We start from the raw sequence: 13722 nt of genomic DNA on the forward strand, positions 1-13722 counted from the left end.
CGGAGCCGATCCCTTACCTCTTCTTTAGTGGTCCCTTGCTGCTGCCACCCATTCCTTCTTCCAGCAGGAGCCCAAGTAGGAAGTCGTGCACTATGGAGGCACCCATGCAGGTATGCTCCCGAGCAGGGCTGTGTGTGTTCACAGACACAGCTATTGCAGTTGAGCTAGGCCATGCCCCCTTCTCCCTCCTCACTGGATTTGGCTGGCAGCAGCAGGACCTAAAGCCTAGTACACACAATCAGAAAAACGTATGAAATATACCGCTTTCAAAGTAATCGTACGATAATCTGATCATTAGTACACAGCTTTTACCCGAAATTAATTAGAAGTTACAGGTACAAAATTTTTTTCTCTAGATCGTACGATTTTTGTTTAATCAGTACAGTTTTTGTCTGAAAATACAATACAAATACATTACATTACATCACTTTCAAAGTTTTATTCGGTCATACAAGAATTTTCGTAACTTTAGTAAACCTCCTTACTTTTCATATGAGACTAGCATGCAAAAAAACCCGACAATTATTTGTCTGATATTCAATATTATGTCAATATTTTTGAATGTCAAAGCGGCACATTGTTTTGCATGTAAATTTGTTGTTTTATATTGTAGGCCTGTAATTCTAAGGAATTACTTAAATCTGTCCAAACAAGGGTCTAGTAAACATCCCGGGTAAGTTAAAGTTTGAAACACAAGATCATAAATTATAATATAAATAATTATAAAAAATAATAAAGTTAATTCAATAATGTAATCAAACCAAAAACACTGAAATTTAAAATAGAGCACCAAGTTCGCACATCACTGAGCTCAAACGCAGAATCGTCGCTGTTGTCACTTTCAGTGTCTGATGACGAATTTCTCCACTAAACACTATTGCTCAATTCTGCAAGTGATTCTAATTCACTATCACTAGCTGGTCTAAAACTGCTTTTGACCTGAAGGATGCTTTTTGGATGCCATGGACTTTCTCAAGTTTCCTAGCAGAAAGAACGGTAAAAGTACGGGCAGGGCACAGGACAAAGCACTAGGGACAAAATTTAGGTGAAATGGTTTGATACAGTAATGTAATCCTAACAGATTACAATGTATTGTGTGTGTCATGTTTTTACTTTTTTTAATCTCCTGCTGGTTCCACCCCCCTGCGTCACGACACTCGCAGGGAAGGGAACCTGGAGGCCGGCATCGGCTGGAGGACATCGGGGAATCAAAGGACAAGGTAAGGATCGGGGGAGAGCAGAACAAGGACTACAGAGTAATCTCGGGTGTGGCTCGGGTTACCACTTTTGGTACTGTAAATTAACCCCGAGTCACACTCTGGATTACCGCTAGGGAGGTTAATTCAGTGGAGGAGCAGTGCTGCAAACGGACAGAGCTGGATTGTGAGAGGAGCCCAGGTAGTGTTTAGAAAGGTGAGAGTTATGGGGCGTTTGTTACCTTAAAGGTAAAGAACTACACTTTTTGAACTACTTTTAATGCACAAACACTGTTCTTTACTATTAAGCAGGAAGCACACATAATCTCCACACTCTGCCTATACTTTTACTCTTTTTTTTTTTTTTTTCCCACATGGGAGAGTTGTCTGGAAAATGTTTTTGCTTTGAATGTTTGTTGGTTATATAATTGTCGGTGCAGATTTGTATCTAGTGCACTTATTGACTTTATTAATTCAATACAACATTGCAGAAAACAATGTGTATTTTCCGTTAATAATGGTAACGTTAAGTGCTATTTCCATTAATTTATGCAGTACTGGAAATAATGACTGGAATTCTTACATTTTTAAAATGCTGTTGAGCTGAACAGCTTTGAAACTTTTCAATTGTTTTTTTTTTGTTTTTCTTTTAGCTTTCCATCAACTTTTGTATCCAACAATAATCAGTCGCCCTTAACGCCTATGCAAAGTGTTCCTCTGCCGTCAGTCTCTGCCTCCGCTCCATTACCCGCTGCAAGCAATTCTGTTGTCACATCAGGCTTCAGTGAGCTGAAAGCAACAAGTGGCAGCAGAAAGGCCAGAGTTCTGTATGACTATGATGCTGCCAACAGCAGTGAACTATCACTTCTTGCAGATGAGGTAATTGTTTTAAGTTCATCTAATACCTTACTAATTACTTATTTTAAAACTGTAAGCAACATCTGAAAGGTATGTGCTCATTTTAAAACCCTGTGCTTAAATATTAATGGAGAACTGTGTACCTAATGCTTATTGCTGTCGGCTATGTGTGGGTACCTTTGTTCGTCAGCTGCTGCTGGTAGTCTGCAGTCACATACAGTGGCAAGAAAAAGTATGCGAATCCCTTTGGAATTGGTGTTCTACACCAATTTGCCATAAACCATTGCAACAATAGACAAACACCACATACTTAAGTTGATAACACACAAACAATTCTACTTTCTTATGTCTTTATTAAACGCACTTCTTAAACGTTCACAGTGCTGGAGGAAAAAGTAAGTGAACCCATGGACTAATTACTAGATTGCACACCTGCAGTCCAATTATTTAAATGAGTTTTGAGATGCGGTCAAGCATTTTAAGATTGCTGTGCAAAAGAAGCATTAGGTGATGTGAACCATGCTTTACAGAAAGTATCACTCTGAAAACATACAATCAAGAGCAGTGATATGCATAAGGCTGGAAAGGGATACACAGTCCCATTGTGTTTAGGCATCCATCAATTGCACCTAAAGTTTGCCAAAGAGCACTTTGGCAAACTGCACCGATACCGGGAAAATGTTTTGTGGAATGGTAAAACAAAAGTTGCATTTTTCTGAAAGAATACTCTGCAATATGTATGGCACAAAAAGGGCTCGGCTTCCAAACATCAAAACATCATCCCAACAGTGATGTGTGGCGAAGGAAACCTCATGATTTTGTTTTTTTTGCTGCCTCAGGGCCAGGACTACTTGCCGTCATTGAGGGGGGGGAATTAATTCTCAAGTTTACCAAAACATGCTACAGGATAATTTCAGGGTCCTTGTCCGCCAGCTGAAGCTTAGTACAAGTTAGGTGATTCAGCAGGAAAACGACCCTAAACATTGGAAGTAAATCGAAGAAAATGTGTCTGTTGGAGTGGCCAGACAGTCTAGAACTTAACCCCATAGAGATGCTGTGGAATGACCTTAACCTCCCTGGCGGTATGATTCTTTCCGATTTTTTTGTGCTGAAAGCGGTACCATTTTTTTGCATGGAAATATGTAGTTTTTTATTGTAGGCTGTAATTTTTAGGAATAACTCACTGAAATCTGTCCGAACAAGAGTCTAGTAAACATTCCGGATATGATAAAACTTGAAACACAAAATCGTAAATTATAATTTAATAAATAATCATAAAAAATAATATAATAATTTTAATTCAATAATATAATCAAACCAAAAACACTGAAATTTGAAATACAGAGGCAAATTCGCACATCGCTGAGCAAAGTCGCAAAATCGTTTTCAGTGTTTGATGACGAATTTCCCCACGAATCATCACTCAATTCTGCAAGTGGTTCTGATTTACTATCGCTGTTCTAAAACCGCTTTTGATGTAAACGGACGCTTTTTGGACACCATGGACTTTTCTAAGTTTCCAGGCAGAAAGAACAGTCAAAATGCAGGCAGGGCACAGGACAAAGCAGTAGGGACAAAATATATGTGAAATGCATTGAAACAGCAATGACAGCAAAAATTACATTTTTTAAAAATGTCAAATTTCCCGCCGGTTCCGGCGCCCGTCCATCCCGACGTCACAGGGACCGGAACACAGAAGCCGGATGCCAGCATCGGCCGGAGGAGATGGCCGGGGATGCTGCAGGGGACACATCGCGGGAGCGAAGGACAAGGTAAGTGCTGCAGGGACCCCCTGAGCAACGCCGCATGGTAAGCCCGAGTGTAGCTCGGGGTTACCGCTCTTGGTATTAAAATTTTACCCCGAGCTACACTCGGGAAAACCGCTGAGGAGGTTAAAAGAGTTGTTCATAGCAGACATCCTGTAAATGTGTCTGAACTGAAGCAGTTTTGTAAAGAGGAATGGTCAAAAATTCCTCCTGAACATTGTGCGGGTCTGATCCAGAGCTACCGGAAGAGCTTGCTTGAAGTCATTGCTGCCTAAGGAATTGTGACCAGCTATTGGCACCAAAGATTCACTTACTTTTTCCTCCAGCACTGTGCATGTTTAATGGGTTTGTTCAATAAAGATACAAGAAATCAAAATTGTTTGTGTGTTATCACCAAAATAAATAAAATACAAGGGACTTGCAGTACAGTGAGCATAACCTATTGCTCTATCAAAGAATAATCCTGCAACTTGAAGCGTTCCTGTTCTTTTTAATTACTGATCTACATTAGGCAGTTGAGGGGGAGATATGATAATTTCAGGTTAAATGGCTTTCATATATACGACACATGAAATGGTAAAGAGGTGTGTGTGTGTGTGTGTGTGTGTGTATATATATATATATATATATATATATATATATATATATATATATATATATATATATATAGCAGTCATTTAGGACCTGAACACACATATCTCTACTTCAGCTGCATAGTGAAGGTCAGTAATTAATTAGGACAGGGATGCATGAAGATGCTGGATTATTCTTTGGAGCAATAAATTATTCTCACTTTGCTGTAACCCCTTGTAATGTACAACAATCGGCCATAACATTATGACCCTCCACCATAACACATCGAGGCATGAACTCCACCAGGTTTCTGAAAGTATGCTGTTGTATGTGGCACCAAGCTATCAGTAGCTGATCCTTCAAGCCCTGTAAGTTGTGTGGTGGGGCCTCCATGGATCAGACCTCTTTTTCTAGCACAGTCCACAGATGGTCAATTGGATTGAGATTTGGAGAAGCCAAGTCAACACCTCAATGTCAACGCTGTGCTCCTGAAGCCATTCTTGAATTCATCAGACTAGACCACCTTCTTTCATTGCTCTTGTGGTCCAGTTATGTTGCTCACGTGCCCATTGTAGGAGCTTTTGGCTGTGGACACGGGTCAGCATATGAGCACCCTGACCGGTCATCGGCTATGCAGCCCCATACGCAACAAACTGTGAAGCACTGTATGACTTTCTTTCAGAATCAGCATTACATTTTTATCAATTTTGAGCTACAGAAGCTCTTCTAAAGGATTGGACTACACGCGCCAGCTTTCGCTCCCCACAAGCATGAATGAGCCTTGGCTGCCCATGACCCCTTTTGCCAGTTAACCAGTTTTCCTTCCGTGCACCACTTTTGGTAGGTCCTCACCACTGCAGACCAGGAACAATCCATCTGCAGTTTTGGAGTTGCTCTGACCTAAACGTCTAGCCATTACAATTTTGCCTTTGTTATATTCGAGTAAATCCTTGCGCTTGCCTTTTTTTTATGCATTCAACACATCAGCTTCAGGGACAACATGTTCACTTGCTACCTAAAATATCCCACCCACTTTCAGATGCCATTGTAACATGATAATCAATGTTATTCACTTTACTTGTCAGTGGTAATCATGTTATGGCTGATCGGTGTATTGTCTTACTTCATTTTGATATATTGACTTTGAGTAGAAAAATGCATAACAAATCAGTATATGTTATCTTTATTTTGATCAGGTCTGATAACTAAATAATATATGAATGGGTCTAATAAGTAAATAATATGTAAATATGAAAAGTTACATATTAAAATTTTACCCTGAAAGGGGAGCTCTATTCTCCTTCACTCACTTATTCAAAGCTATACTTATCTATCTTATCGTTTATATATATATATATATATATATATGTGTGTGTGTGTGTGTAATATATATATAATATGTATGTTTAGTAGACTCCTTCCAAACATTTGGTCAAAAGTGTGAGAGAGTAAATCTCTCTTGATTAAATATTTAGTGCACTGTGCATCCTGTGTCATGGTTGTGTATTAAATGTTTTTATGTGAAACAAAGGTTCTATATTACTAAATTGATGGTACATTTTAATAGCCTATTAGCTTAAAAAAAGATAGTTTCCCTTTTATGGTGCTAATCACCAAATATTAAGTTAACCTCTTGCTTTTCCTGGCACAAACCTGATCATTTGCTCCCAGCACAACTAGAGAACTGACCACAGTGTGTCCTGCTTAGTGTGGTCATACATACAAAGAGAACAGACTACTTTTTCATACATGTACATGGTACAGCAGATATATCTGGAATATGAAATGTTGGGTTTACTTATTCTTTAATAGTCAGATTTACTTTGTTGGGTTGACTGTTAAGGCTTCATGCACACTGGGGCTCTTCTAAACGCTTTTCTCCTGGCAGAAGAAAAGCAGCTGCAAAGCTGTTTTTTTTTTTTCTTCTTTTTTCCAAGTATGTTGAGCGCTTGGCTGTTCACTTCATTGGCCAGAATATTAATTCTAGCCGTTGAAATGGAAAAAAAATGCTTAGGCGCCTAGCATTAACATGCGTTTAGACCAGGGGTGGGCAAACTTTTTGACTTGAGGGCCGCAATGGGTTCATATATTGGACCCGGGGGCCGGACCAAGAGTAGATGAATGATGTGTATGTGTCATCCATAGTAAGTATAGTAATATTCCCCCATAGTAAGCATAGTAATTCATCCCCCATATAGTAATTCATCCCCCATATAGTAATTCATCCCCATATAGTAATTCATCCCCCATATAGTAATTCATCCCCCATATAGTAATTCATCCCCATATAGTAATTCATCCCCCATATAGTAATTCATCCCCCATATAGTAATTCATCCCCCATATAGTAATTCATCCCCCATATAGTAATTCACCCCCCCTATAGTAATTCACCCCCCCTATAGTAATTCACCCCCCCTATAGTAATTCACCCCCCCTATAGTAATTCACCCCCCCTATAGTAATTCACCCCCCCTATAGTAATTCATCCCCCCTATAGTAATTCACCCCCCCTATAGTAATTCACCCCCCCTATAGTAATTCACCCCCCCTATAGTAATTCATCCCCCCTATAGTAATTCATTCCCCATATTAAGTCCCCAAGTCCCCCCTGTGTCCATTCACTTACCTTTGCTCCGCGCGTTCCTCTCGCCATGTTCCCGGGCCGTTCCGGTGTAGCATGAAAATCCGTCTCCTATGAGGATCTGTCCCCCTTGACGTATCTGCGCATGTGCCAGTTTCAGGCATTAGCAGCCGATCGGCGATCTCCGGCACGTGCGCAGATACGTCGAGGGGGACAGATCCTCATAGGAGACAGATTTTCATGTTACACCGGTCTTCAGGGCGGACTGTGAGAGGAGCCTAGCGGGAGCCTAGCTCCGCGGGCCGAATTAAAAGGTCCGCCGGGCCGTAGTTTGCCCATTGTTGGTTTAGATGCATTTACCCATGTTTAGGCGTGTCAGGCTTTTTTCTAACAAAACACTCCTCTGTTGAACACATGAGTGAGGGGTCTTTTTTCTGCCTCTAAACTCCCCTGCCTCTAAAGTACTGCAAACACCTATAGTGTGCATGGATACATAGGTTAACATGGAGGGGAGTTTAGAGGCAGAGAACAAAAAAGCTGAGACGCCTGTAAAAGCATTTTGAGCTGAAGTGGGCATGAGGCCTGATAAACAGTCCTGCCAGGATAGCGTAACTCCCGGCCTGGAGCTCGGCTCTCCATCCTAAGCCAGTGTACTGGTTCTTGGCTTCTTCTACATGACTGCATGCATTATTCACAGCCAGGTCACAATGACATTACAGCATACTGCCCAATGAGCCATGGATGCTGCACATTTTACAGTACCTGTGAAAGGAACAATATTTGAAACGCCTCATTATAAACTTACATTACAATGTAACCTAAAATTGCTACTTCTAATAAATATACCTCTTTTCTTTCTTCTAGGTCATAACTGTGTATAGCATGCCTGGGATGGATTCTGATTGGCTGATGGGAGAGCGGTGTAACCAGAAAGGCAAAGTGCCAATTACCTACCTAGAGCTACTTAACTAACTGACTTTTTTCTATTTTCTCCTGAAGTGCCGATTTTCAGCAAATAAATATTTATATGCAATTAGCTTGATGTAAAGCAAATGTAAAGATCTTCCACATATAAATGTCTTAAAAGAATTTCAGCCATATAAACTGGCTTTTGTCTGTACTGCCATTTTTCTTGCATGAAAAAAACCCCCCTTAAGTCACGTGACGTTTTCTTTTTGGCATTTATGGACTTGACAGTTTTGTACTGACCCAGAGTCAATATTAACAAAGTTCTGCCATGCGTTGGAGGGTGAGCCTGATCATTTTCTCCTCTATTTGTGTGATTGGTGGATGGCTTTTTATTCTATTTCCTCCCTAAAATGTAAATGTTGTGCCAAATGTTTTATACTAATGTTAAATAACAGAGGCTGTGACATTCCCTAGTTAGCAAAGAACTATCAGGTATGTTTAGCGGAGTTAAATCTCTACGGTTTCATTAGCTGGTCTCTAAATGTTGCCTGTTTCAGGCCCTGCATTACTTTTTATTATAGGGGATCAACTTTTTGGGTTTACTACACAGAACCAGTGTTGGAACACAAGTGTTACACGTTTTAAAATATAACCTTTATATGGTAGTCCCCGCCACCCCCAGAACCCCCTTCCTGTCTTTTACATACCTGTCCCCGATCCAATGAGATATGGCTGCCTAGATAGTTCACCCGCTTTTTATAATATTCCTAGCTGGACATGCATTTGCACTCTGCGTTACTGTTCATCCTTTGGAGATGCAACTACTCTCTCATAATCTGCGGTTTCCCAGGGATGACTGCCTCCATAGGAACAAATAGTAGTACAAACTGCATGTGCAGCCATGGCCAGGAACTATTTGTACTAACGGCTGTCAGCCATATCTCACTGGATCAGGTCAGCATAAGACTGAGTGGGTGTTAGGGGCTACTTAATAAAAATGTAGTGACCCTTTAAAGAAGCATTTAGAGTATTGGTGCATATGAATATGCAGTCATCATGAATTTTTCCATATGTTTACACTGACTTCTATGGAGGAATAAAAGGAAAGCACAGACTGATCTTTTAGTCTGATGTCTGTGTCTCTTGTTGCCTTGTATTTCACATTATTGAAGTGCAGTCTAAAATTTTACAGCTAGTGTTACTATGTCGACGTGTCCAATTACACAGCACAAAAAGCTTCGCGCAGCAGTTTGCCCAGATTGACATTCAGTCAGATACTTGTAAAAAAGGCTGTGCTAAATTACAGCTGTAAGCTCCTCGGCCCTGTCAGACAAGCAGGAAATTGTCCATTTATTTAGACGTCGCAGGGATCATTCAGCATGCACTCCTAAAAATGTTGTTGAAAAACCTTGTGGTGTCTCTTTTTTTCTTTTTGTCAGAACATCATGCTGAAAGCAGGTTTGGACTCAAATTGTAAAAACTAAAGGAGCTGCTGTTGCTGACTTGTATTTGAAGGTACAAGTAACAGCCCCTTGAAGTCTCCCTGTACTGGATCTCTGCTATGCATATGCTAGTTCTTCTTCAGAAACTCCTACAGCAAGGGTAGGGTGATTAAGTGAATTGTGCCTTGGCAAAAGAGGGTATGAAAATGGTTAAACCAAGCCTTATTGTGCATGGTGTGCAAACTAGAACATAATTAGAAAAGGTAGATCAATAATTTGCTCCACTGGGTACACTTCATATCACTAAATATGAATTTGTATATGCCCTCTTGAGCTTTTAATACCTAGTTTACAGGTAGATAAATTAACACTGGACTCTTGGGCCTATGGACATGAGCAGTGCCTGAGGAAGGGCAGTGTTACAAAGTCACGCTACAACCTTCTTGGCAAAGTCAACCTTCAAAGGGAGATACTATCACAAGAGGACGTTGGTGTACTTGTCCATTGTAAATGCTGAAGAGGTGCTGGGAATCATGTCCATATTTGTGAGTCAACCCAATCTTGGAATTTTGGTTTTAAATTAAGCCCGAGAGAAAAAATTGCGGTACCAGAACTTTGGATCCCGCCAGGTCCATGTGTATTTGAGACGTCTTCTTGAAGTGGAACTCACAGAAAACATATTGTTCTTTGTCTATCGTGGACATGACAATGTTTTACTGACCGCGTGTCAACGTTTCTAAAGATGGACTTTTTCTGATGGTGGATATGAATTTGTTTTTATTTACATAGGAAGCTTCAACTTCAACTCAAGAATATTATTTTAACCTGCTTGAATGTATGTGGGGGTTTAGGAGCACACAAGGCACACCGCCAACACACTCCATTTTGTATTGTTTTATAAATATATTTAAAATTTCTTAGATTAAATGTAAATGTAGAAACTAAAATTGCTTTAATACATTAAGCATAACAGTAGACAAAGCACATTTAAAACTTGTGTAAATTGGATTGTAAAATAAAAAAACAAGATTTTGTTTTGTCTTAAATAGTTTGTTCAAATTCTTGTTTCTTAGAAAGTTTGACTTTCATTTGGGTGTTTATGTTCATGAAAGTGTTTAAGAGCCCATGCACATCAGTCACATCACAGTAACAAACATTACTTATAAATATGAGGTGCCATTCTTTGTGCAGCACAGTACAACGCATGGTGGGGAAAATTTTCAAAACTGGAGCAGCTGTGCCTAGAAAGCAATCGGCTTCTTGCTTCAGATTTTTCAGTTAAGCGATGAAAATGAAACAGAATCTGGTTAATTGCTGTGAATAGCTGCTCCAGTTTAAACATTCTCCCTCTGTGTTTTCTGTGCTGTGTAAAAATGCAGACTGTACCTATTATTATTATTTTTTTTTTTTTTTAACATGTATTAAAGTTTTTGAATAGGCTGCCTAATACATATCTCTGCAATGCACAAAAATGCATCCATGGGCTCTTTAAGGGTTCATCTCTTGATTTACCAAACTCCAGTTCATGAATTAATCTGTCAGCACAAATATTTTAGCAGGTTTTTTTTGTTTTGTTTTTTGCAAGGTATATAAATGAAAGGTTTGTGAAAAACATGCGCTTAAATTGAATATTTATCTGTGTATTCAGTAATCCAGGGGTGGCCAACCACCTGACTGCTCTAAGATGGTGGGTTAGCAAGTCCAGATCGTGGGTTCCTGGCCCACCATCCCAGAGTATCAGTGATGAGAATAGAGCGGTGGTAGAGGAAGCATGTGTCTACAGAAAGCATCAGCTCTGCTCTCTACTGCATAGCGCTGGCTCCTGTCACAGGCAGAGTGATACCAAATGTACTCTGTCTAGGACAACTATAGCCGGCGATACCTGCAGGGTGGGTGTCTTATTACCTGCGGATTTGATGCACTTTCTGAAAGTGCACCACACTTGCAGGGTATAGTAGAAGTCTATAGAAAAGTGCAGCTAATCTGTAAGAAACCACGGGTGCACTGTGCTGTACCAGTGGTGTGTGTACACCTGCAGTGCCTCAGTATGAAAGCAGCCTTAATCCCCTTTCACATGATTTGGTCTGATCAGGTTCACCTGTTTGGGTTTTCAGGTGGGCCCATTTGGACCCTCCATGCACCTCTATGGTGTCCATTAAGGCTAGGTTCACATATGTGAGGGTGGTGCCACTGCAGATCTGCACAGACAAATGCGGACCTGCGGGCGGGTGCCATTAATTTTACTGGGAATTGAGTGCGGGCTGCATTTTCAGAAGAAGTGCAGGGACTTCTTCCCTGCGTGTCCTGGGGCATGGGAGTCCATTCAAATGACTGGGCTCTCGTGCCTTCACAAAATGCGGACCGCAGGAACGCACTTATGTGAACCAGGGCTTACACCCACCTACCTCCAGTTTGATCCGCCAAAAAAAAAAAAAAGAAAGAAAAACAGAAGGGGATCTGTTCCCTTCTGCCTGGTTGGATTGGATCAGAGGACCCATAGAGTAGAGTGGGCTGTGTCTGCTCTGCATTTGCAAACTGGACACGGACCTGTTGTTTGATTGCTCCGTTCATTGTGGCCCATGACCGGTTACCAAATTTCTTAAGTGACCCTCGTTCTTGAAAACGTTGGGCACCCCTGCTGTAGTCTATTGTAGCTGGAATTTGCTAGTTTTTCCACATTACCTCTGCATGGGGGTGTGCCTACTACCATATGACTAGTAGAGGGGTATATTTTTAAAGCTATGTGACACATTAACATCCTGGTGCATGTGTTTAAGTTAGTGATTGATTTACATGCTGTGAATGTTTGAATATCATATTCAGTGCTTTTTAAATATGAGTGTTGTATAGATTGCTTGGAACCAGACTATGCTTGCATATGTACATTTTGACAAGTGAATAGGGTATCTTTAAAAGATACAAGCATCCATAAAGATATAGTGAGCAGTGCAAGATAAGTAGGATACAGGTTTTGGCCAAGACCCATGCAGGCATGAATTCACAGGAATGAAAAGCTTGTGTGACTATGCCCAATGTGTTTGCTTTAGAACTCCTCCTTTTTTATTTATAGATTACGAAGAGTAAATTCGGCCATAGATTGATCGAATCTTGGCCAGTGCAGAAGGGGACTGGCCAAGAATCGATCCATCTATGGGTAGGCTGGTTTTACTGAGGTCGATCCATCATGCAAAAAAACTAATTTTCCCCTGAATAAGTCACATGGTCTGTGATGAAACATGTGAAGGCGGAGCCTGGATTACAGCAAACCGCTTGAGTAACACGGAAGTTCGGTAACCCACAGTGTATTGCGATAGTGCACATGATCACTATATTTCATTATAAGGCTAGATATATATGGTGCGCTCTAGCACCTGATTTATGTGAGTGTATTTCTACAATCTGTAGAATTAATACATTTTAATAAAGGATAAGCACCATTTTAGTTAATGGTGCTGAGCAGAGGAGGATTGTGATAAGATAGGTTATAGTTTGGAATGCTCTTCATGGTCCACACAGGGACAAAAGCACATTTTAACCAAGCATGTTCTGTTAGGTCAATAGAGCCAAATGAGAGTATATCTGGTGGTGGCAATATATGCGGAGTGAATATAATCACAAGAGCATGAATGATTTCCTTTACACAAGCAGCACCCAAGACCATATTTATTCTAAAGAGTCTTTGAAGGACTTTTATGTTGATGGATATGTGGAATAATCTGATTATTTCACTAGTGTGGCACTGGTTTATTTGAATAGCATAAATATATGCATATTGTATGTAAATGAATATACTTCTGGTCATAACACAATTCAGCTTAGGCAGAGTCCTTTGGTTACCAAAGGTCTCCAATCCAGCTCTTTTCTTGCCTTTAATCGACCCTTGGGGCACTACTCCTGCCAATGATGCCAACAGTGAGACACCATTCCTTTTACTGACACCAACCATTGGGCATTATGCTTCCCACTGCCACCAATGATAGAGCTCTATTCCCTCCTCTTACTGACCAAAGGTGTCATGAAATTGTTTTTTGTTTTTACTCCTATTGATCACCAAGCCTTGTTTGGTCCCACTGATCACAGTCCAATATCTCTAAAGTCTGAAGGACAGTAAACTGTCTCTCTGTTTACAAAGTTTGGAGACACCCCTGGTTTAACCAGATCCTATAGCAAAATGTACCCGATTGTGCCCGTGGGTGCTATGCTACGGCACGATCTGTCACCGGCTGTGTCTATCGTACACAGCCAATGACTGGTCAGTGTACTGACCTGCTGCCGCTACATGTGATCGTTATGACCAATCACAGCAGGTCATATGACAATTGTGAACAATGGATGTCTTTCATGCCAACCACTGTGTTGCTAGCTGTGATTGGTCACAGTGATCTCATGGTACA

At 40.6% G+C, this 13722-nt stretch overlaps 1 protein-coding gene across 3 annotated transcripts in view; it reads left to right on the forward strand.

Moving 5' to 3' along the window:
* The window catches only part of SH3GLB1 (SH3 domain containing GRB2 like, endophilin B1), an 89121-nt gene extending 78747 nt beyond the window's left edge, over window positions 1–10374 (forward strand). For all 3 annotated transcript variants that reach the window (XM_089668897.1, XM_089668898.1, XM_089668899.1), the window contains 2 exons: window positions 1850–2075; window positions 7842–10374. In XM_089668897.1, coding sequence (XP_089525023.1) covers window positions 1850–2075; window positions 7842–7949 — 334 coding nt within the window. In that variant the 3' untranslated portion in view covers window positions 7950–10374. The remainder of the gene's footprint in view (window positions 1–1849; window positions 2076–7841) is intronic.
* The last annotated feature ends 3348 nt before the right edge of the window (window positions 10375–13722 follow it).

This window comes from Staurois parvus, unplaced genomic scaffold (assembly GCF_062004578.1).
Source record: "Staurois parvus isolate SC_StPar_1 unplaced genomic scaffold, SC_StPar_1.0 ptg000066l, whole genome shotgun sequence".
In the NCBI taxonomy this organism is placed as follows: Eukaryota; Metazoa; Chordata; class Amphibia; order Anura; family Ranidae; genus Staurois; species Staurois parvus.